The 24,601-nt window shown below is 42.0% G+C and overlaps 1 protein-coding gene across 2 annotated transcripts in view; it reads left to right on the top strand.

The window, feature by feature from the left end:
- The window catches only part of LOC307018883 (contactin-associated protein-like 2), a 103,138-nt gene that overhangs the window by 36,689 nt on the left and 41,848 nt on the right, over positions 1-24,601 (top strand). Inside the window, exons 7-17 of one of the 2 annotated variants that reach the window (XM_079649371.1) lie at positions 77-220; positions 562-820; positions 1,611-1,760; positions 2,024-2,186; positions 2,330-2,436; positions 2,522-2,641; positions 3,499-3,614; positions 3,880-3,964; positions 4,592-4,721; positions 5,134-5,261; positions 5,415-5,585. In XM_079649371.1, the coding sequence (XP_079505497.1) occupies positions 77-220; positions 562-820; positions 1,611-1,760; positions 2,024-2,186; positions 2,330-2,436; positions 2,522-2,641; positions 3,499-3,614; positions 3,880-3,964; positions 4,592-4,721; positions 5,134-5,261; positions 5,415-5,585 (1,573 nt within the window). Of the gene's footprint in view, positions 1-76; positions 221-561; positions 821-1,610; positions 1,761-2,023; positions 2,187-2,329; positions 2,437-2,521; positions 2,642-3,498; positions 3,615-3,879; positions 3,965-4,564; positions 4,722-5,133; positions 5,262-5,414; positions 5,586-24,601 lie in introns of both variants that reach the window. The other variant, XM_079649370.1, reaches the window with a different exon arrangement.

Below are 24,601 nucleotides of genomic sequence, written 5' to 3' on the forward strand. Positions count from 1 at the left end.
GTCTCACAGTAGTACAATAAACATGGGGGTGGGATGAGTTTCATTTAGTCTCTGTCGCTCTGCTGCCTGTCCTCAGATCAGTTTCGGGGGGCACCCTGTTTCAGCAAAGCCCAGCTCCGGAGGTGTAGATAACTTTGTGGGCTGCATGGAGGGAATCACCTACAACGGAGACAACATCACCAACCTGGTCCGCAGGAAGAAGGTGGACACCTCCAGCTTTGTAAGGAAACTTTGAAATCAATGGGGGGGGGGGGGGGGTGTGTGTGTGTGTGTGTGTGTGTTTACAGTAGGTTATACTTCTACCAACTAGATGACATGTCAATTTGAGTTATAACCCCCCAAAAACATTGTATGCTTAATAACAGAACAAAACGAGGTCTAACACCAAAGCTATGGAAAAGGCCCTAGTTTGTGATTGGTTGGATACTGCGGATCTAATTACAAGTAGTTAAACATTTCACATTACAACTTGTAACTAGATCCGTTGTTGATGTATTACTGTTCATAATTAGAGCTGCTGTAACAGCTCAAGTCTGTCTCTGTGTCTCTTCTCCTCTGTAGCGTAACCTGACATTTTCTTGTGCTGAGGCCAACTCCTTCTCCGTCTTCTTCAACTCCACGTCCTTCCTGCGGCTGCCGGGTCAGACTGACAGCGACACGCTGTCCGTCAGTCTGTCGTTCAGGACTTGGAATCCCAACGGGCTGCTGATGTTCACCGCACTAGCTGATGGCTGGGTGGAGGTGGGACTGACGGAGGGCAAGGTCACCGTCTACATGAATGTCACACAGAAGAAGAACATGCGTATTGACATCTCATCAGGTTTGCTCAGATCATTGATCTTCAGAATGGATGTTCAGGAACCCTCAAATCTTCAATAAGTTAGAACTTTTAATTCAATTGTTTTTATTGCTGCTTTCCTCATATTTTTTAATATTTTAAATGTTATCGTTAAGTTAAATGTAATTGATTCAAGAACACGTTAATATTATATATATTACTAACACCTCTTTGATTGGAGAGAGAGAGTTCATGTATTACACAGAAGCGTGTTTAATGGGTTTTGTTTTTGTTTGCTTTATTTTGTGCTGCAATTGTAAGTAAATTGTGCTCATGTGTTTCAATCATGCTCATGTGCTTTTATCTGTGCAAACTCTTGTGTGTTTTAGTTTTTTTGAATGCCATCAACCTGCCAGGGACTGCAGATGAAAATTAGCCTCTATGGCTAAATCTGGCATTTTCATGATGGACTCACATGCTCATGTTCATTAATGTGCATATAAGAAGGGACTTCTTATATAAAAATAAATAAATCAATCTAACCCTAACATCTAAATGCTAAGATATATTAAACCGAAATGTTTGACATTTACTATATTCAAGCTTTGACATATGTGCTCGACAAATGCTGCTTTGAGCACTTTTGGAGGACAGACACATTTTTAGTCAGTGTACAACTTTTATAAAATCTTTTTTTCTAGCCGGTGTGTGAGGGGAAATAAGTTGGAATAAGTTCTATTGTTGAACATATTTATGACATTATTATACATTTAAAGCGCTGTGAAAGATATTACATACGTGTTTATAGACTAAAGTGTGGTTTACCTTGCAGGCTCAGGTCTGAATGATGGCCAGTGGCACAGTGTCCATCTGAATGCTTTGGAGAACTATGCTATGCTGACAGTTGATGGAGACGAGGCCTCCACAGTGAGAACAGCCATCCCAATCCAGATCCAGACTGGAGGAACCTACCACTTTGGAGGTGATTCCTCAAAAACATTACTAACTGTCTGTTGTAACTTGTATGTGTCTTGAAAAGGTTGTAGTAAATAATGTAATCTGTAATATGTCTCTAGACACTTTAGACTCAGGACCTGAATGTTTCTAATATCTTGCCTACAGTCATAGGGGTGACACAGCAGGAGAAGATGCAGCACATACAAACTGTTCAGTCGCAGCAAAGTTCATTCTATAAGATCTTTAGTGTTATATTAAAGACTTTTGACCTTCTCCGCTTGCTTTCAGGAAACGTTCTGCATGGCAACACTCGATCCTTTCAGCGCTCCTTTCAGGGCTGCATGCAGATGATCCACATAGACGACCATCTGGCTGACCTCAGGGCTGTGGAGCAGGGCCTCATTGGAACATTTGAAAATGTCAGCCTGGATATGTGTGCTATTATAGACAGGTATAAACATAAGATTGGAACAAATCTAAGAATGGATCAAGGATGAAGGTTCAGTTGGTTGTTATGGTGCCTAACAGCAAATACGGTAGGTTTGAAACAGGTTCTTATGAGATTCCTCCCACTATCCCTCCCTTCTTTATTAGGTGTGTTCCTAATTACTGTGAGCACGACGGGCGCTGTTCTCAGACGTGGGATACATTCAGCTGCAACTGTAGTGGCACAGGATACACTGGAGCCACCTGCCATACATGTAAGTGCACATGCATGCTCGCACACGTCACACAAGCACACTAACTGATCTGTGTGTGCTGACCCATGTGTCTCCTCCTCTGTAGCCATGTATCAGCAGTCCTGTGAGGAGTATCAGCACCAGGGGAAGAGCTCAGGGAGCTTCTGGATTGACCCAGACGGCAGTGGATCTATCGCCCCCTTCAGAGTCCACTGTGACATGACAGGTGAGATGTCGCTGAAAAGGTTTAAACATATTTGTACATGGTAATACAGCAACAAAAGACCAGAACAGCGCTTGTCAATGTTTGCCCAAACATTTTACACAAAATTCTTCTTTCAACTCCTCAGCTTAAAAAACATGGTACCTTTTTCTGAACGCCAGTGCCTTTTGTCAATTGTTTACAAAGAGGAGAAAGCGCAGCCATCTTGAGAACATGTTTTTTCAAGCGCATCGCCGTTTTTGAGCGACTGGTGGTGCTTCCGGATGAAAATATTTCAACTTTTCAGGACAGCTCTGATGATGCCACTGTATAAATTGGAGGAGAAGCTTGTTTTTGACCATATATTTTAAATATAAACTATCAAAACAAAGACCTAAAGGATTGTTTAAGCAAACAATAGATGTTGACTTTTACCTCCATACCGACATCGTCCTCCTCGCTCTACGGCTTTCAGAATGAGCTTTGACAGACCATTCAGTCAAAGTGTGAGAGCAATAACCATCTCATTGGTGTTAATAGTAAAAAACCTGTCAGACAAATATATAGTAGCACAAATAGATTTGTTTAAAACCCAGGGGTGCCATGCTAGCTTGTCTTACAACAGCGATGATACATTGTCGATCATTTGTTGTCATAGAGACATTGAAAAAGTGCTGGGAACACTATTCTGATGCTGGGAGGACGACCTCTCTAGCGCCCTAGCAGCGCTATGTTGACACAGGCTCTTAAACTAAAACAATTATTTCCCTTTATTATTATTATGTGTGTTTTTGTGAATGTCAAGATACATGTAAGTGCTATTGTATAGAAACATCTATCTGTCATATGATACTAATGCTGGTATTTCTCTGGGGCTTTAGAGGGAAAGGTTTGGACGATGCTGAAGAACAACCTCTCTCCTCAGACATCAGTCACCAGCTCAGAGCAGGAGGGGAAGGCAGTGCTGCAGATCACTTACAATGTGACTGATGAACAGGTACACAATGACTACACACCTACTGTTAGCCACCTGGCTCCACACTATGTCTTGTTGTGTTCAGAGTGGAGAACTTGAAGTATTTGTGTGCTTTGCATTGGTGCTACTAATAGTCACTAGTTAAGGTATTTTTGTTTACATTTTTTTTACACTGTGTTGTGTAATGAAGGTAACAAATGTATCAGTTTAAAAATAACATTAACCTTGTTTAACAAAAGAAAACATAGAAAGAATTTCTGTTTGTGTGTCCTTCCTGTGAGTGCAGCTGCTGTCAGTGTCCAGCAGTGCAGAGTACTGTGAGCAGTACGTGGGCTACGCCTGCAGGATGTCCCGCCTGCTCAACACTCCAGGTAAAGCTGCATGCAGATATATGATACATGTTAACCATTAACCAATGGACTCTTCAGGGCATTTTTTTATTCATTTATATTAGAAGGGACATTGTACGTAATTACATGAACACTTGAGCCCATTATGTAAATATGGCAGAATTGTTGTCTGCAGTGCCAGGAGGATGATGATGGAATAAATATATACATATAAGAGCACACAAGCATAAAAACCACATGAGCCCAATGTCAGCAAAAAGTACTGTCAGTAACACAATTATGGCACATATTAATGCATATCTGCACAATTAAATGCATGCATGTAAATACTCACTCTTAAACCGACAACAGGTTTAGGTGTGTGCTCCGTGTTGGTGGTTTGCCATCACCTATAATAAACCATGAGAGTAAGCTGTTATACCCTTCAGTCACACTGTTTGAAGACTCATTCAGATGTAAACTCTATCAAAACAATGCACATGGTTAACAGTTCTGTGTAACTGATATGTTTTGGTGTGAATTGTACTGTAGAAAACACTACTGATATTTTCAAGGTAAACATGTGTCTGAACTAAAACATTTTGAATTTAAAAATGACACCAAGCTGATGGTCTGACTTAGATGGTGCCCCTTATACCTGGTGGGTAGGAAGAGCCAATGAGAGGCATTCTTACTGGGGGGGCTCAGGACCAGGCATACAGAAGTGTTCCTGTGGTATCGAACACAACTGTACTGACGCCAAACACTACTGCAACTGTGACGCTGACCTGCGCTCATGGTGAGTGGACCCCCATCTGTTCTGTCCATTTTACAAAGGGGGGTATAATGCTTCACTTGAATTTATTTTTTATGAAGTGACAATTACAGTTGTTATTTGAAAAGTTAGTTGCATTCTCTCTGTAGGGCAGTTTCCTTGTTGTATTTGTACGTTGATTAACTCTTATGGGCGAAGTCCTTTATCTGCACCGCTAAATTATGCAGTAGACATATTTTGTTAATACGTCAGTTGTGTGTGTGTGTGTGTGTGTGTGTGTGTGTGTGTGTGTGTGTGTGTGTGTGTGTGTGTGTGTGTGTGTGTGTGTGTGTGTGTGTGTGTGTGTGTGTGTGTGTGTGTGTGTGTGTGTGTGTGTGTGTGTGTGTGTGTGTGTGTGTGTGTGTGTGTGTGTGTGTGTGTGTGTGTGTGTGTGTAGGAGGGAGGATTCAGGCCTGTTGGTGTATAAGGACCACCTGCCGGTCAGTCAGGTTGTGGTTGGTGATACGAGCAGAGCTGGATCTGAGGCCAAACTGACTGTAGGGCCACTCAAATGCCAGGGGGACCGTGAGTTTCTCTCTCTCTCTTGCTCTCTCTTTTAAAATAAAACACACACACACCCTCATCACACAAACACGCATCTATCTTTCACAGAGACTTGACGTATCATTACAAAAACATTTGGTATGTTCATGCATGGCCTGCTGTTGTTTTCCGAAGGGAGCTTCTGGAATGCAGCGTCCTTCAGCAGCCCGGCCTCCTCCCTCCGCTTCCCGTCCTTCAGAGGAGAGACCAGCACCGATATATCCTTCTACTTCAAGACCTCCTCCACCCGTGGAGTCTTTCTAGAGAACCTAGGAACAACCAGCTTCCTTCACATTGAACTCAGAGGTGTGTGTGTCTGTCTGTTTGTGTAAACACTCCTAGTTAAAATGTAATTATTTCAATTTATTTCAACACAATGACAGTATATTATGCTCTGCAGTGTGTGTGTATGCTTCTTCTTTGCCAATATAATTAAAAAAGACTAGAAGTAGGAGCATAAATGGGAGACTGTGGCGCAGTGGAGTAGTGCGTTGGTGTTCGGATCAGGGGAGCACAGGTTCAAACCCCACTGCAGTCAGCATGTCGTTGTGTCCCTGAGACACTTCACCTCAAATTGCTCCTGTGGTGATTGTCCACAGTATTGAGTATGTCGCTTTGGATAAAAGCGTCTAACAATTAACATGTAATGTAATAAAGACTAGAGACAAGAAGCAGGAGCATAAAGGTTGATACTAGAAACAGGGATAAAGACTAGAAATAGGAGCATAAATGCTAGAGACTAGAAACAGGAGCATAAAGACTAGAAACAAGGGGATAAAGACTAGAGACTAGAAACAGGGGGATAACGACTAGAGACTAGAAACAAGGGGATAACGACTAGAAACAGGAGCATACAGACTAGGGACTAGCAACAGGAGCATAAAGACTAGAAACAGGAATAAAGACTAGAAACAGGAGCATAAATATTAGAGACTAGAAACAGGGGGATAAAGACTAGAAGCAGGAACATAAATACTAGAGACTAGAAACAGGGGGATAAAGACTAGAAACAGAAGCATAAAGACTAGAAACAGAAGCATAAAGACTACAGACTAGAAACAGGAGCATAAAGACTAGAGACTAGAAACAGGGGGATAAAGACTAGAAACAGAAGCATAAAGACTAGAAACAGGAGCATAAAGACTGGAGACTAGAAACAAGGGGATAACGACTAGAGACTAGAAACAAGGGGATAACGACTAGAAACAGGAGCATACAGACTAGGGACTAGAAACAGGGGGATAAAGACTGGAGACTAGAAACAAGGGGATAAGGACTAGAAACAGGAGCATAAAGACTAGAGACTAGCAACAGGAGCATAAAGACTAGAAACAGGAGCATAAAGACTAGAGACTAGAAACAGGGGGATAAAGACTAGAAGCAGGAGCATAAATACTAGAGACTAGAAACAGGGGGATAAAGACTAAAACAGGAGCATAAAGACTAGAAACAGAAGCATAAAGACTAGAAACAGAAGCATAAAGACTACAGACTAGAAACAGGTGCATAAAGACTAGAGACTAGAAACAGAAGCGTAAAGACTAGAGACTAGAAACAGAAGCGTAAAGACTAGAAACAGAAGCATAAAGACTAGAAGCAGGGGGATAAAGACTAGAAACAGGGGGATTAAGACGAGAAACAGAAGCATAAAGACTAGAGACTAGAAACAGGAACATAAAGACTAGAAGCAGGGGGATAAAAATTAGAGACTAGAAACAGGAGCATAAAGACTAGAGACTAGAACCAGGGGAATTAAAGACTAGAGATTAGAAGCAGGGGGATAAAGATTAGAAGCAGGGGATAAAGACTAGAGATTAGAGGCAGGGGAATAAAGACTAGAGACTAGAACCAGGGGAATTAAAGACTAGAGATTAGAAGCAGGGGGATAAAGATTAGAAGCAGGGGATAAAGACTAGAGATTAGAGGCAGGGGGATAAAGACTAGAGACTAGAAACGGGGATAAAGACTAGAAACAGAAGCATAAAGACTAGAGACTAGAAACAGGAGCATAAAGACTAGAGACTATAAGCAGGGGGATAAAGACGAGATTAGATGCAGGGGGATAAAGACTACAGATTAGAACCAGGGGGATTAAAGACTCGAGATTAGAAGCAGGGGGATAAAGACTAGAAGCAGGGGGATAAAGACTAGAGATTAGAAGCAGGGGGATAAAGACAAGATTAGATGCAGGGGGATAAAGACTACAGATTAGAAGCAAGGGGATAAAGACTAGAGATTAGAAGCAGGGGGATAAAGACTAGAGAATAGAAGCAGGGGGATACAGACTAGAGATTAGAAGCAGGGGGGTAAAGACTAGAGACTAGAAACAGGAGCATAAAGACTAGAATCAGGGGGATAACGACTAGGAACTAGAAACAGGGGGATAAAGACTGGAGACTAGAAACAAAGGGATAAAGACTGGAAACTAGAAGAATTGGGATAAAGACTAGAGACTAGAAGCAGGAGGATAAAGACTAGAGACTAGAAGCAGCGGGATGAAGACTAGAGATTAGAAGTAGGGGGATAAAGACTAGAGTGTAGAAGCAGGGGGATAGAGACTAGAGATTAGAAGCAGGGGGATAAAGACTAGAGACTAGAAACAGGGGGATAATGACTGGAGATTAGAAGCAGGGGGATAGAGACTAGAGACTAGAAGCAGGGGGATAAAGACTAGAGATTAGAAGCAGGGGGATAAAGACTAGAGATTAGAAGCAAGGGGATAAAGCCTAGAAACAGGAGCATAAAGACGAGAGACTAGAAACAGGAGCATAAAGACTAGAGACTAGAAATAGGGATAAAGACTAGAAACAGGAGCATAAATATTAGAGACTACAAACAGGGGTTAAAGACTAGAAGCAGGAGCATAAATACTAGAGACTAGAAACAGGGATAACGACTAGAAACAGGAGCAAAAAGACGAGACTAGAAACAGAAGCATAAAGACTAGAGACTAGAAACAGGGGGATAAAGACTATAGACTAGAAACAGGAGCATAGAGACTAGAGACTAGAAACAGGTGCATAAAGACTAGAAGCAGGGGGATAAAGACTAGAGACTAGAAGCAGGGGGACAAAGACTAGAGACTAGAAACAGAAGCATAAAGACTAGAGACTAAAAACAGGGGGATAAAGACTAGCAACAGGAGCATAACAACTAGAGACTAGAAACAGGGGGATAAAGATTAGGGATTATAAGCAGGGGGATAAAGACTAGAGATTAGAAGCAGGGGATAACGACTAGGGATTAGAAGCAGGGGGAAAAAGACTAGAGATTAGAAGCAGGGGGATAAACACTGGAGACTAGAAGCAGGGGAATAAAGACTGGAGACTAGAAACAAGGGGATAAAGAATGGAGACTAGAAGCAGGGGGATAAAGACTAGAGACTAGAAGCAGGGGGATAGAGACTAGAAGCAGGGGGATAGAGATTAGAAGCAGGGGGATAGAGACTAGAGATTAGAAACAGGGGGATAAAGAAAATAAACAGAAGCATAAATACTAGAGATTAGAAGCAGGGGGATAAATAATAGAGACTATAAGCAAGGGGATAACGACTAGGGATTAGAAGCAGGGGATAAAGACTAGAGACTAGAAACAGAAGCATAAAGACTAGAGACTAGAAACGGGGATAAAGACTAGAAACAGAAGCATAAATACTAGAGACTAGAAACAGGAGCATAAAGACTAGAGACTAGAAGCAGGGGGATAAAGACGAGATTAGATGCAGGGGGATAAAGACTACAGATTAGAACCAGGGGGATTAAAGACTCGAGATTAGAAGCAGGGGGATAAAGACTAGAAGCAGGGGGATAAAGACTAGAGATTAGAAGCAGGGGGATAAAGACGAGATTAGATGCAGGGGGATAAAGACTAGAAGCAAGGGGATAAAGACTAGAGATTAGAAGCAGGGGGATAAAGACTAGAAGCAAGGGGATAAAGACTAGAGATTAGAAGCAGGGGGATAAAGACTAGAGACTAGAAGCAGGGGGATACAGACTAGAGATTAGAAGCAGGGGGGTAAAGACTAGAGACTAGAAACAGGAGCATAAAGACTAGAATCAGGGGAATAAAGACTAGGGACTAGAAGAAGGGGGATAACGACTAGGAACTAGAAACAGGGGGATACAGACTGGAGACTAGAAACAAAGGGATAAAGACTGGAAACTAGAAGCATTGGGATAAAGACTAGAGACTAGAAGCAGGAGGATAAAGACTAGAGACTAGAGACTAGAAGCAGCGGGATGAAGACTAGAGATTAGAAGTAGGGGGATAAAGACTAGAGATTAGAAGCAGGGGGATAGAGACTAGAGATTATAAGCAGGGGGATAAAGACTAAAGATTAGAAGCAGGGGGATAAAGACTAGAGATTAGAAGCAAGGGGATAAAGCCTAGAAACAGGAGCATAAAGACGAGAGACTAGAAACAGGAGCATAAAGACTAGAGACTAGAAATAGGGGTTAAAGACTAGAAGCAGGAGCATAAATACTAGAGACTAGAAACAGGGATAACGACTAGAAACAGGAGCAAAAAGACGAGACTAGAAACAGAAGCATAAAGACTAGAGACTAGAAACAGGGGGATAAAGACTATAGACTAGAAACAGGAGCATAGAGACTAGAGACTAGAAACAGGTGCATAAAGACTAGAAGCAGGGGGATAAAGACTAGAGACTAGAAGCAGGGGGACAAAGACTAGAGACTAGAAACAGAAGCATAAAGACTAGAGACTAAAAACAGGGGGATAAAGACTAGCAACAGGAGCATAAAAACTAGAGACTAGAAACAGGGGGATAAAGATTAGGGATTATAAGCAGGGGGATAAAGACTAGAGATTAGAAGCAGGGGGATAACGACTAGGGATTAGAAGCAGGGGGGAAAAGACTAGAGATTAGAAGCAGGGGGGAAAAGACTAGAGATTAGAAGCAGGGGGATAAACACTGGAGACTAGAAACAAGGGGATAAAGAATGGAGACTAGAAGCAGGGGGATAAAGACTAGAGACTAGAAGCAGGGGGATAGAGACTAGAAGCAGGGGGATAGAGATTAGAAGCAGGGGGATAGAGACTAGAGATTAGAAACAGGGGGATAAAGAAAATAAACAGAAGCATAAATACTAGAGATTAGAAGCAGGGGGATAAATAATAGAGACTATAAGCAAGGGGATAACGACTAGGTATTAGAAGCAGGGGATAAAGACTAGAAACAGAATCATAAAGAGACTAGAAACAGGTGCATAAAGAATAGAGACTAGAAGCAGGGGGATAAAGACTAGAGACTAGAAACAGGAGTATAAAGACAAGACTAGAAACAGGGGGATAAAGACAAGAAACAGAAGCATAAAGACTAGAGACTAGAACAAGGAGCATAAAGACTAGAGACTATAAACAGGGGGATAAAGATTAGGGATGATAAGCAGGGGGATAAAGACTAGAGACTAGAAACAGAAGCATAAAGACTATAGACTAGAAACAGGAGCATAAAGACTAGAGACTAGAAACAGGGGGATAAAGACTGGAGACTAGAAACAATGGGATAAAGACTAGAGATTAGAAGCAGGGGGATAAAGATTAGAAGCAGGGGGATAAAGACTGGAGACTAGAAACAAGGGGATAAAGACTGGAGACTAGAAGCAGGGGTATAACGACTAGGGATTAGAAGCAGGGGATAAAGACTAGAAACAGAATCATAAAGAGACTAGAAACAGATGCATAAAGACTAGAAGCAGGGGGATAAAGATTAGAGACTAGAAACAGGAGCATAAAGACTAGAGACTAGAAACAGGGGGATAAAGACAAGAAACAGAAGCATAAAGACTAGAAACTACAAAACATGAGCATAAAGACTAGAGACTAGAAACAGGGGGATAAAGATTAGGGATTATAAGCAGGGGGATAAAGACTAGAGACTAGAAACAGAAGCATAAAGACTATAGACTAGAAACAGGAGCATAAAGACTAGAGACTAGAAACGGGGATAAAGACTAGAAACAGAAGCATAAAGACTAGAAACTACAAAACATGAGCATAAAGACTAGAGACTAGAAACAGGGGGATAAAGATTAGGGATTATAAGCAGGGGGATAAAGACTAGAGATTAGAAGCAGGGGGATAAAGACTAGAGATTAGAAGCAGGGGGATAAAGACTAGAGATGAGAAGCAGGGGGATAAAGACTAGAGATTAGAAGCAGGGGGATAAAGACTATAGACTAGAAGCAGGGGAATAAAGACTAGAGAATAGAAGCAGGGGGATAAAGATTAGAGACTAGAAACACGAGCATAAACACTAGAAGCAGGGGGATACAGACTATAGACTAGAAGCAGGGGGATAAAGACTGGGACTGGAAACAGGGGGATAAAGACTGTAGACTAGAAACAAGGGGATACAGCCTGGACACTAGAAGCAGGGGGATAAAGACTAGAGACTAGAAAGGAGCATAAAGACTAGAAGCAGGGGGATAAAGACTAGGGACTAGAAAAAGGGGCATACAGACTTGAAACAGAAGCAGAGAGACTAGAAACAGGGGGATAAAGACTAGAGACTAGAAGCAGGGGGATAAAGACTAGAGACTAGAAGCAGGGGGATAAAGACTAGAGATTAGAAGAAGGGGGATACAGATTAGAGATTAGAAGCAGGGGATAAAGACTAGAGACTAGAAGCAGGGGGATAAATACTAGAAACAGAAGCATAGAGACTAGAAACAGGGGGATAAAGACTAGAGAATAGAAGCAGGGGGATAAAGATTAGAGACTAGAAACACGAGCATAAAGACTAGAAGCAGGGGGATACAGACTATAGACTAGAAGCAGGGGGATAAAGACTGGGACTGGAAACAGGGGGATAAAGGCTGGAGGCTAGAAGCAGGGGGATAAAGACTAGAGACTATAAAGAGGAGCATAAAGACTAGAAGCAGGGGGATAAAGACTAGAGACTAGAAGCAGGGGATAAAGACTAGAGACTAGAAGCAACTGGATAAAGACTAGAGATTAGAAGCAGGGGGATAAAGATTAGAGATTAGAAGCAGGGGATAAAGACTAGAGACTAGAAGCAGGGGGTTAAAGACTAGAGACTAGAAACAGAAGCATAAATAATATAGAATAGAAACAGGAGCATAAAGACTAGAGACTAGAAACGGGGATAAAGACTAGAAACAGAAGCATAAAGACTAGAGACTAGAAACAGGAGCATAAAGACTAGAGACTAGAAGCAAGGGGATAAAGCCTGGAGACTAGAAGCAGGGGGATAAAGACTAGAGACTAGAAAGAGGCGCATAAAGGCTAGAAGCAGGGGGATAAAGACTAGAGATTAGAAGCAGTGGGATAAAGACTAGAGATTAGAAGTAGGAGGATAAAAACTAGAGACTAGAAGCAGGGGGATAAAGACTACTGACTAGATGCAGGGGGATAAAGACTAGAGACTAGAAGCAGGGGGATAAAAACTAGAGATTAGAAGCAGGGGGATAAAGACTAGAGATTAGAAGCAGGGGGATAAAGACTAGAGATTAGAAGCAAGGGGATAAAGCCTAGAAACAGGAGCATAAAGACGAGAGACTAGAAACAGGAGCATAAAGACTAGAGACTAGAAATAGGGATAAAGACTAGAAACAGGAGCATACATATTAGAGACTAGAAACAGGGGGATAAAGACTAGAAGCAGGAGCATAAATACTAGAGACTAGAAACAGGGATAACGACTAGAAACAGGAGCAAAAAGACGAGACTAGAAACAGAAGCATAAAGACTATAGACTAGAAAAAGGAGCATAGAGACTAGAGACTAGAAACAGGGGCATAAAGACTAGAAGCAGGGGGATAAAGACTAGAGACTAGAAGCAGGGGGACAAAGACTAGAGACTAGAAACAGGAGCATAAAGACTAGAGATTAGAAGCAGGGGGATAACGACTAGGGATTAGAAGCAGGGGGGAAAAGACTAGAGATTAGAAGCAGGGGGATAAAGACTGGAGACTAGAAACAAGGGGATAAAGAATGGAGACTAGAAGCAGGGGGATAAAGACTAGAGACTAGTAACAGGGGGATAAAGATTAGGGACTAGAAACAGGGGGATAAAGACTGGAGACTAGAAACAATGGGATAAAGACTAGAGATTAGAAGCAGGGGGATAGAGATTAGAAGCAGGGGGATAAAGACTGGAGACTAGAAACAAGGGGATAAAGACTGGAGACTAGAAACAAGGGGATAAAGAATGGAGACTAGAAGCAGGGGGATAGAGACTAGAAGCAGGGGGATAGAGATTAGAAGTAGGGGGATAAATACTAGAGACTAGAAGCAGGGGGATAAAGACTAGAGACTAGTATCAGGAGCATAAAGACTAGAGACTAGAAACAGGGGGATAAAGATTAGGGACTAGAAACAGGGGGATAAAGACTGGAGACTAGAAACAATGGGATAAAGACTAGAGATTAGAAGCAGGGGGATAAAGATTAGAAGCAGGGGGATAAAGACTGGAGACTAGAAACAAGGGGATAAAGACTGGAGACTAGAAGCAGGGGTATAACGACTAGGGATTAGAAGCAGGGGATAAAGACTAGAAACAGAATCATAAAGAGACTAGAAACAGATGCATAAAGACTAGAAGCAGGGGTATAACGACTAGGGATTAGAAGCAGGGGATAAAGACTAGAAACAGAATCATAAAGAGACTAGAAACAGGAGCATAAAGACTAGAGACTAGAAACAGGGGGATAAAGACAAGAAACAGAAGCATAAAGACTAGAGACTATAAACAGGGGGATAAAGATTAGGGATTATAAGCAGGGGGATAAAGACTAGAGACTAGAAACAGAAGCATAAAGACTAGAGAGTAGAAACAGAAGCATAAAGACTATAGACTAGAAACAGGAGCATAAAGACTAGAGACTAGAAACGGGGATAAAGACTAGAAACAGAAGCATAAAGACTAGAAACTACAAAACATGAGCATAAAGACTAGAGACTAGAAACAGGGGGATAAAGATGAGGGATTATAAGCAGGGGGATAAAGACTAGAGATTAGAAGCAGGGGGATAAAGACTAGAGATTAGAAGCAGGGGGATAAAGACTAGAGATGAGAAGCAGGGGGATAAAGACTAGAGATTAGAAGCAGGGGGATAAAGACTATAGACTAGAAGCAGGGGAATAAAGACTAGAGAATAGAAGCAGGGGGATAAAGATTAGAGACTAGAAACACGAGCATAAACACTAGAAGCAGGGGGATACAGACTATAGACTAGAAGCAGGGGGATAAAGACTGGGACTGGAAACAGGTGGATAAAGACTGTAGACTAGAAACAAGGGGATACAGCCTGGACACTAGAAGCAGGGGGATAAAGACTAGAGACTAGAAAGGAGCATAAAGACTAGAAGCAGGGGGATAAAGACTAGGGACTAGAAAAAGGGGCATACAGACTTGAAACAGAAGCAGAGAGACTAGAAACAGGGGGATAAAGACTAGAGACTAGAAGCAGGGGGATAAAGACTAGAGACTAGAAGCAGGGGGATAAAGACTAGAGATTAGAAGAAGGGGGATAAAGATTAGAGATTAGAAGCAGGGGATAAAGACTAGAGACTAGAAGCAGGGGGATAAATACTAGAAACAGAAGCATAGAGACTAGAAACAGGGGGATAAAGACTAGAGAATAGAAGCAGGGGGATAAAGATTAGAGACTAGAAACACGAGCATAAAGACTAGAAGCAGGGGGATACAGACTATAGACTAGAAGCAGGGGGATAAAGACTGGGACTGGAAACAGGGGGATAAAGGCTGGAGGCTAGAAGCAGGGGGATAAAGACTAGAGACTATAAAGAGGAGCATAAAGACTAGAAGCAGGGGGATAAAGACTAGAGACTAGAAGCAGGGGATAAAGACTAGAGACTAGAAGCAACTGGATAAAGACTAGAGATTAGAAGCAGGGGGATAAAGATTAGAGATTAGAAGCAGGGGATAAAGACTAGAGACTAGAAGCAGGGGGTTAAAGACTAGAGACTAGAAACAGAAGCATAAATAATATAGAATAGAAACAGGAGCATAAAGACTAGAGACTAGAAACGGGGATAAAGACTAGAAACAGAAGCATAAAGACTAGAGACTAGAAACAGGAGCATAAAGACTAGAGAATAGAAGCAGGGGGATAAAGACTAGAGACTAGAAGCAAGGGGATAAAGCCTGGAGACTAGAAGCAGGGGGATAAAGACTAGAGACTAGAAAGAGGCGCATACAGGCTAGAAGCAGGGGGATACAGACTAGAGATTAGAAGCAGTGGGATAAAGACTAGAGATTAGAAGTAGGAGGATAAAAACTAGAGACTAGAAGCAGGGGGATAAAGACTACTGACTAGATGCAGGGGGATAAAGACTAGAGACTTGAAGCAGGGGGATAAAAACTAGAGATTAGAAGCAGGGGGATAAAGACTAGAGATTAGAAGCAGGGGGATAAAGACTAGAGATTAGAAGCAAGGGGATAAAGCCTAGAAACAGGAGCATAAAGACGAGAGACTAGAAACAGGAGCATAAAGACTAGAGACTAGAAATAGGGATAAAGACTAGAAACAGGAGCATACATATTAGAGACTAGAAACAGGGGGATAAAGACTAGAAGCAGGAGCATAAATACTAGAGACTAGAAACAGGGATAACGACTAGAAACAGGAGCAAAAAGACGAGACTAGAAACAGAAGCATAAAGACTATAGACTAGAAAAAGGAGCATAGAGACTAGAGACTAGAAACAGGGGCATAAAGACTAGAAGCAGGGGGATAAAGACTAGAGACTAGAAGCAGGGGGACAAAGACTAGAGACTAGAAACAGGAGCATAAAGACTAGAGACTAAAAACAGGGTGATAAAGACTAGAAACAGGAGCATAAAGACTAGAGATTAGAAGCAGGGAGATAACGACTAGGGATTAGAAGCAGGGGGGAAAAGACTAGAGATTAGAAGCAGGGGGATAAAGACTGGAGACTAGAAACAAGGGGATAAAGAATGGAGACTAGAAGCAGGGGGATAAAGACTAGAGACTAGAAGCAGGGGGATAGAGACTAGAAGCAGGGGGATAGAGATTAGAAGTAGGGGGATAAATACTAGAGACTAGAAGCAGGGGGATAAAGACTAGAGACTAGTATCAGGAGCATAAAGACTAGAGACTAGAAACAGGGGGATAAAGATTAGGGACTAGAAACAGGGGGATAAAGACTGGAGACTAGAAACAATGGGATAAAGACTAGAGATTAGAAGCAGGGGGATAAAGATTAGAAGCAGGGGGATAAAGACTGGAGACTAGAAACAGGGGGATAAAGACTGGAGACTAGAAGCAGGGGTATAACGACTAGGGATTAGAAGCAGGGGATAAAGACTAGAAACAGAATCATAAAGAGACTAGAAACAGATGCATAAAGACTAGAAGCAGGGGTATAACGACTAGGGATTAGAAGCAGGGGATAAAGACTAGAAACAGAATCATAAAGAGACTAGAAACAGGAGCATAAAGACTAGAGACTAGAAGCAGGGGATAAAGACTAGAAACAGAATCATAAAGAGACTAGAACAAGGAGCATAAAGACTAGAGACTATAAACAGGGGGATAAAGATTAGGGATTATAAGCAGGGGGATAAAGACTAGAGATTAGAAGCAGGGGGATAAAGACTAGAGATGAGAAGCAGGGGGATAAAGACTAGAGACTAGAAACCGAAGCATAAAGACTAGAGTAGAAACAGAAGCATAAAGACTATAGACTAGAAACAGGAGCATAAAGACTAGAGACTAGAAACGGGGATAAAGACTAGAAACAGAAGCATAAAGACTAGAAACTACAAAACATGAGCATAAAGACTAGAGACTAGAAACAGGGGGATAAAGATTAGGGATTATAAGCAGGGGGATAAAGACTAGAGATTAGAAGCAGGGGGATAAAGACTAGAGATGAGAAGCAGGGGGATAAAGACTAGAGATGAGAAGCAGGGGGATAAAGACTAGAGATTAGAAGCAGGGGGATAAAGACTATAGACTAGAAGCAGGGGAATAAAGACTAGAGAATAGAAGCAGGGGGATAAAGATTAGAGACTAGAAACACGAGCATACACACTAGAAGCAGGGGGATACAGACTATAGACTAGAAGCAGGGGGATAAAGACTGGGACTGGAAACAGGGGGATAAAGACTGTAGACTAGAAACAAGGGGATACAGCCTGGACACTAGAAGCAGGGGGATAAAGACTAGAGACTAGAAAGGAGCATAAAGACTAGAAACAGGGGGATAAAGACTAGAGACTAGAAGCAGGGGGATAAAGACTAGAGACTAGACGCAGGGGGATAAAGACTAGAGATTAGAAGAAGGGGGATAAAGATTAGAGATTAGAAGCAGGGGATAAAGACTAGAGACTAGAAGCAGGGGGATAAATACTAGAAACAGAAGCATAGAGACTAGAAACAGGGGGATAAAGACTAGAGAATAGAAGCAGGGGGATAAAGATTAGAGACTAGAAACACGAGCATAAAGACTAGAAGCAGGGGGATACAGACTATAGACTAGAAGCAGGGGGATAAAGACTGGGACTGGAAACAGGGGGATAAAGACTGGAGGATAGAAGCAGGGGGATAAAGACTAGAGACTATAAAGAGGAGCATAAAGACTAGAAGCAGGGGGATAAAGACTAGAGACTAGAAGCAGGGGATAAAGACTAGAGACTAGAAGCAACTGGATAAAGACTAGAGATTAGAAGCAGGGGGATAAAGATTAGAGATTAGAAGCAGGGGATAAAGACTAGAGACTAGAAGCAGGGGGTTAAAGACTAGAGACTAGAAGCAGAAGCATAAATAATATAGAATAGAAACAGGAGCATAAAGACTAGAGACTAGAAACGGGGATAAAGACTAGAAACAGAAGCATAAAGACTAGAGACTAGAAACAGGAGCATAAAGACTAGAGAATAGAAGCAGGGGGATAAAGACTAGAGACTAGAAGCAAGGGGATAAAGCCTGGAGACTAGAAGCAGGGGGATAAAGACTAGAGACTAGAAAGAGGAGCATAAAGGCTAGAAGCAGGGGGATAAAGACTAGAGATTAGAAGCAGTGGGATAAAGACTAGAGATTAGAAGTAGGAGGATAAAAACTAGAGACTAGAAGCAGGGGGATAAAGACTAGAGACTAGAAGCAGGGGGATAAAAACTAGAGATTAGAAGCAGGGGGATAAAGACTAGAGATTAGAAGCAGGGGGATAAAGACTAGAGATTAGAAGCAAGGGGATAAAGCCTAGAAACAGGAGCATAAAGACGAGAGACTAGAAACAGGAGCATAAAGACTAGAGACTAGAAATAGGGATAAAGACTGGAAACAGGAGCATACATATTAGAGACTAGAAACAGGGGGATAAAGACTAGAAGCAGGAGCATAAATACTAGAGACTAGAAACAGGGATAACGACTAGAAACAGGAGCAAAAAGACGAGACTAGAAACAGAAGCATAAAGACTATAGACTAGAAAAAGGAGCATAGAGACTAGAGACTAGAAACAGGGGCATAAAGACTAGAAGCAGGGGGATAAAGACTAGAGACTAGAAGCAGGGGGACAAAGACTAGAGACTAGAAACAGGAGCATAAAGACTAGAGACTAAAAACAGGGTGATAAAGACTAGAAACAGGAGCATAAAGACTAGAGATTAGAAGCAGGGGGGTAACGACTAGGGATTAGAAGCAGGGGGGAAAAGACTAGAGATTAGAAGCAGGGGGATAAAGACTGGAGACTAGAAACAAGGGGATAAAGAATGGAGACTAGAAGCAGGGGGATAAAGACTAGAGACTAGTAACAGGGGGATAAAGATTAGGGACTAGAAACAGGGGGATAAAGACTGGAGACTAGAAACAATGGGATAAAGACTAGAGATTAGAAGCAGGGGGATAAAGATTAGAAGCAGGGGGATAAAGACTGGAGACTAGAAACAAGGGGATAAAGACTGGAGACTAGAAACAAGGGGATAAAGAATGGAGACTAGAAGCAGGGGGATAAAGACTAGAGACTAGAAGCAGGGGGATAGAGACTAGAAGCAGGGGGATAGAGATTAGAAGTAGGGGGATAAATACTAGAGACTATAAGCAGGGGGATAAAGACTAGAGACTAGTAACAGGAGCATAAAGACTAGAGACTAGAAACAGGGGGATAAAGATTAGGGACTAGAAACAGGGGGATAAAGACTGGAGACTAGAAACAATGGGATAAAGACTAGAGATTAGAAGCAGGGGGATAAAGATTAGAAGCAGGGGGATAAAGACTGGAGACTAGAAACAAGGGGATAAAGACTGGAGACTAGAAGCAGGGGTATAACGACTAGGGATTAGAAGCAGGGGATAAAGACTAGAAACAGAATCATAAAGAGACTAGAAACAGATGCATAAAGACTAGAAGCAGGGGGATAAAGATTAGAGACTAGAAAAAGGAGCATAAAGACTAGAGACTAGAAACAGGGGGATAAAGACAAGAAACAGAAGCATAAAGACTAGAGACTAGAACAAGGAGCATAAAGACTAGAGACTATAAACAGGGGGATAAAGATTAGGGATTATAAGCAGGGGGATAAAGACTAGAGACTAGAAACAGAAGCATAAAGACTAGAGAGTAGAAACAGAAGCATAAAGACTATAGACTAGAAACAGGAGCATAAAGACTAGAGACTAGAAACGGGGATAAAGACTAGAAACAGACGCATAAAGACTAGAGAGTAGAAACAGAAGCATAAAGACTAGAGACTAGAAGCAGGGGGATTAAGACTAGAGACTAGAAACGGAAGCATAAAGACTAGAGACTAGAAACAGGAGCATAAAGACTAGAGACTAGAAACAAGGGGATAAAGACTAGAAACAGAAGCATAAAGACTAGAGACTAGAAACAGGAGCATAAAGACTAGAGACTAGAAGCAGGGGGATAAAGACTAGAGACTAGAAACAGGAGCATAACGTTTAGAGACTAGAAACAGGGGGATAAAGACTGTAGACTAGAAGCAAGAGGATAAAGCCTGGAGACTAGAAGCAGGGGGATAAAGACTAGAGACTAGAAAGAGGAGCATAAAGGCTAGAAGCAGGGGGATAATGACTAGAGATTAGAAGCAGGGGGATAAAGACTAGAGACTAGAAGCAGGGGGATAAAGACTAGAGATTAGATGCAGGGGGATAAAGACTAGAAACTAGAAGCAGGGGGATAAAGACTAGAGATTAGAATCAGGGGGATAAAGACTAGAGAATATAAGCAGGGGGATAAAGATTAGAGACTAGAAACATGAGCATAAAGACTAGAAGCAGGAGGATAAAGACTATAGACTAGAAGCAGGGGGATAAAGACTGGGACTAGAAACAGGGGGATAAAGACTGTAGACTAGAAACAAGGGGATAATGCATGGAGACTAGAATCAGGGGGATAAAGACTAGAGACTAGAAGCAGGGGGATAAAGACTAGAGACTAGAAACAGGAGCAGAAAGACTAGAAAAAGGGGGATAAAGACTAGAGATTAGAAGCAGGGGGCTAAAGACTAGCGAATAGAAGCAGGGGGATAAAGATTAGAGACTAGAAACAGGAGCATAAAGACTAGAAACAGGGGAAAAAAGACTTGGACTAGAAACTGAAGCATAAAGACTAGAGACTAGAAAAGGGAGCATAAAGACTAGAGACTAAAAACCGGGGGATAGAGATTAGGGACTAGAAACAGGGGGATAAAGACTGGAGACTAGAAACAAGGGGATAAAGACTGGAGACTAGAAGCAGGGGGATAAAGACTAGAAACAGAAGCATAAAGACTAGAAACAGGAGCATAAAGACTAGAGATTAGAAGCAGGGGGATAAAGATTAGAAGCAGGGGGATAATGACTAGGGATTAGAAGCAGGGGGATAAAGACTAGAGACTAGAAGAAGGGGGATAAAGACTAGACATTAGAAGCAGGGGGATACAGACTAGAAGCAGGGGGATAACGACTAGGGATTAGAAACAGGGGGATAAAGACTAGAGACTAGAAGCAGGGGGATAAAGACTAGAGATTATAAGCAGGGGGACAAAGACTAGAGATTAGAAGCAGGGGGATAAAGACTAGAGACTAGAAACAGGAGCATAAAGACTAGAGACTAGAAGCAGGGGATAAAGACTAGAGACTAGAAGCAGGGGGATAAAGACTAGAGATTAGAAGCAGGGGATAAAGATTAGAGATTAGAAGCAGGGGATAAAGACTAGAGACTAGAAGTAGGGGGATAAATACTAGAAACAGAAGAATAGAGACTAGAAACATGGGGATAAAGACTAGAGACTAGAAGCAGGGGGATAAAGACTAGAGCCTAGAAGCAGGGGATAAAGACTAGAGACTAGAAACAGAAGCATAAAGACTAGAAACAGGAGCATAAAGACTAGAGACTAGAAACAGGGGGATAAAGACTAGAAAGAGAAGCATAAAGACTAGAGACTAGAGACTAGAAACAGGAGCACAAAGACTAGAAACTATAAATAGGGGGATGAAGATTAGGGATTATAAACAGGGGGATAAAGACTAGAGACTAGAACCAGGGGGATTAAGGACTAGAGATTAGAAGCAGGGGGATAAAGACGAGATTAGAAGCAGGGTGATAAAGACTAGAGACTAAAAGCAGTGGGATAAAGACTAGAGATTATAAGTAGGGGGAAAAAGACTAGAGACTAGAAGCAGGGGGATAAAGACTAGAGATTAGAAGCAGGAGCATAAAGACTAGAGACTAGAAACGGGGAAAAAGACTAGAAACAGAAGCATAAAGACTAGAAACTACAAAACATGAGCATAAAGACTAGAGACTAGAAACAGGGGGATAAAGATTAGGGATTATAAGCAGGGGGATAAAGACTAGAGATTAGAAGCAGGGGGATAAAGACTAGAGATGAGAAGCAGGGGGATAAAGACTAGAGATTAGAAGCAGGGGGATAAAGACTATAGACTAGAAGCAGGGGAATAAAGACTAGAGAATAGAAGCAGGGGGATAAAGATTAGAGACTAGAAACACGATCATAAACACTAGAAGCAGGGGGATACAGACTATAGACTAGAAGCAGGGGGATAAAGACTGGGACTGGAAACAGGGGGATAAAGACTGTAGACTAGAAACAAGGGGATAAAGCCTGGACACTAGAAGCAGGGGGATAAAGACTAGGGACTAGAAAAAGGGGTATACAGACTTGAAACAGAAGCAGAGAGACTAGAAACAGGGGGATAAAGACTAGAGACTAGAAGCAGGGGGATAAAGACTAGAGACTAGAAGCAGGGGGATAAAGACTGGAAGTGGAAACAGTGGGATAAAGACTATAGACTAGAAACAAGCGGATAAAGCCTGGAGACTAGAAGCAGGGGGATAAAGACTAGGGACTAGAAACGGGGATAAAGACTGGAGACTAGAAACAAGGGGATAAAGACTGGAGACTAGAAACAGGGGGATAAAGACTAGAGACTATAAGCAGGGAGGTAAAGACTAGAGACTAGAAACAGGAGCATAAAGACTAGAGACTAGAAAAAGAGGGATAAAGACTAGAAACAGAAGCATAGAGACTAGAGACTAGAAACAGGGGGATAAAGACTAGAGACTATAAGCAGGGGGATAAAGAGTATAGATTAGAAGCAGGGGGATAAAGACTAGAGATTTGAAGCAGGGGAATAAAGACTAGAAACAGGAGCATAAAGACGAGAGACTAGAAACAGGAGCATAAAGACTGGAGACTAGAAATAGGGATAAAGACTAGAAACAGGAGCATAAATATTAGAGACTAGAAACAGGGGGATAAAGACTAGAAGCAGGAGCATAAATACTAGAGACTAGAAATAGGGATAACAACTAGAAACAGAAGCATATGACTAGAGACTAGAAACAGGGGGATAAAGACTAGAGACTAGAAACAGGAGCATAGAGACTAGAGACTATAAACAGTGGGATAAAGATTATAGATTAGAAGCAGGGGGATAAAGATTAGAAGCAGGGGGATAAAGAATGGAGACTAGAAACAAGGGGATAAAGACTGGAGATTAGATGCAGGGGGATAAAGACTGGGACTAGAAACGGGGATAAAGACGAGACTAGAAACAAGGGGATAAAGCCTGCAGACTAGAAGCAGGGGGATAAAGACTAGAGACTAGAACCAGGGGGATTAAAGACTAGAGATTAGAAGCAGGGGGATAAAGATTAGAAGCAGGGGGATAAAGACTAGAGATTAGAAGCAGGGGGATAGAGACTAGAGAATAGAAGCAGGGGGATAAAGACTAGAGACTCGAAACAGGAGCATAAAGACTAGAAGCAGGGGGGTAAAGACTAGAGACTATAAGCAGTGGGATAAAGACTGGGACTAGAAACAGGGGGATAAAGACTAGAGACTAGACAACAAGGGGATAAAGCCTGGAGACTAGAAGCAGGGGGATAAAGACTAGAGACTATAAGCAGGGGGATAAAGACTAGAGATTAGAAGCAGGGGGATAAAGACTAGAGATTAGAAGCAGGGGGATAAAGACTAGAGATTAGAAGCAGGGGGATAAAGACTAGAGAATAGAAGCAGGGGGATAAAGACTAGAGACTCGAAACAGGATCATAAAGACTAGAAGCAGGGGGGTAAAGACTAGAGACTAGAAGCAGGGGGATAAAGACTGGGACTAGAAACAGGGGGATAAAGACTGGAGACTAGAAAACAAGGGGATAAAGCCTGGAGACTAGAAGCAGGGGGATAAAGACTAGAGACTATAAGCAGGGGGATAAAGACTAGAAATTAGAAGCAGGGGGATAAAGACTATAGATTAGAAGCAGGGGGATAAAGACTAGAGACTAGAAAGAGGAGCATAAAGACTAGAAGCAGGGGGATAAAGACTAGAGACTAGAAGCAGGGGGAGAAAGACTAGGGACTAGAAACAGGGGGATAAAGACTGGAGACTAGAAACAAGGGGATAAAGACTAGAGACTAGAAGCAGGATGATACAGACTAGAGACTATAAGCAGGGGGATAAAGACTAGAGACTAGAAGCAGGGGGATAAAGACTCGAGATTAGAAGCGGGGGGTAAAGATTAGAGACTAGAAGCAGGGGGATAAAGACTAGAGACTAGAAGCAGGGGGATAAAGACTAGAGATTAGAAGCAGGGGGATAAAGACTAGAGATTAGAAGCAGGGGGATAAAGACTAGAGACTAGAAACAAGGGGATAAATACTTGAAACAGGAGCATAAAGACTAGAGACTAGAAACAGGAGCATAAATAGTAGAGACTAGAAACAGGGGGATAAAGACTTGAAACAGGGGCATACAGACTAGAGACTAGAAGCAGGGGGAAGAAGACTAGAAACAGGAGCATACATACTAGAGACTAGAAAC

Source organism: Notothenia rossii (assembly GCF_949606895.1).
Source record: "Notothenia rossii genome assembly, chromosome: 9".
Taxonomy (NCBI): Eukaryota; Metazoa; Chordata; class Actinopteri; order Perciformes; family Nototheniidae; genus Notothenia; species Notothenia rossii.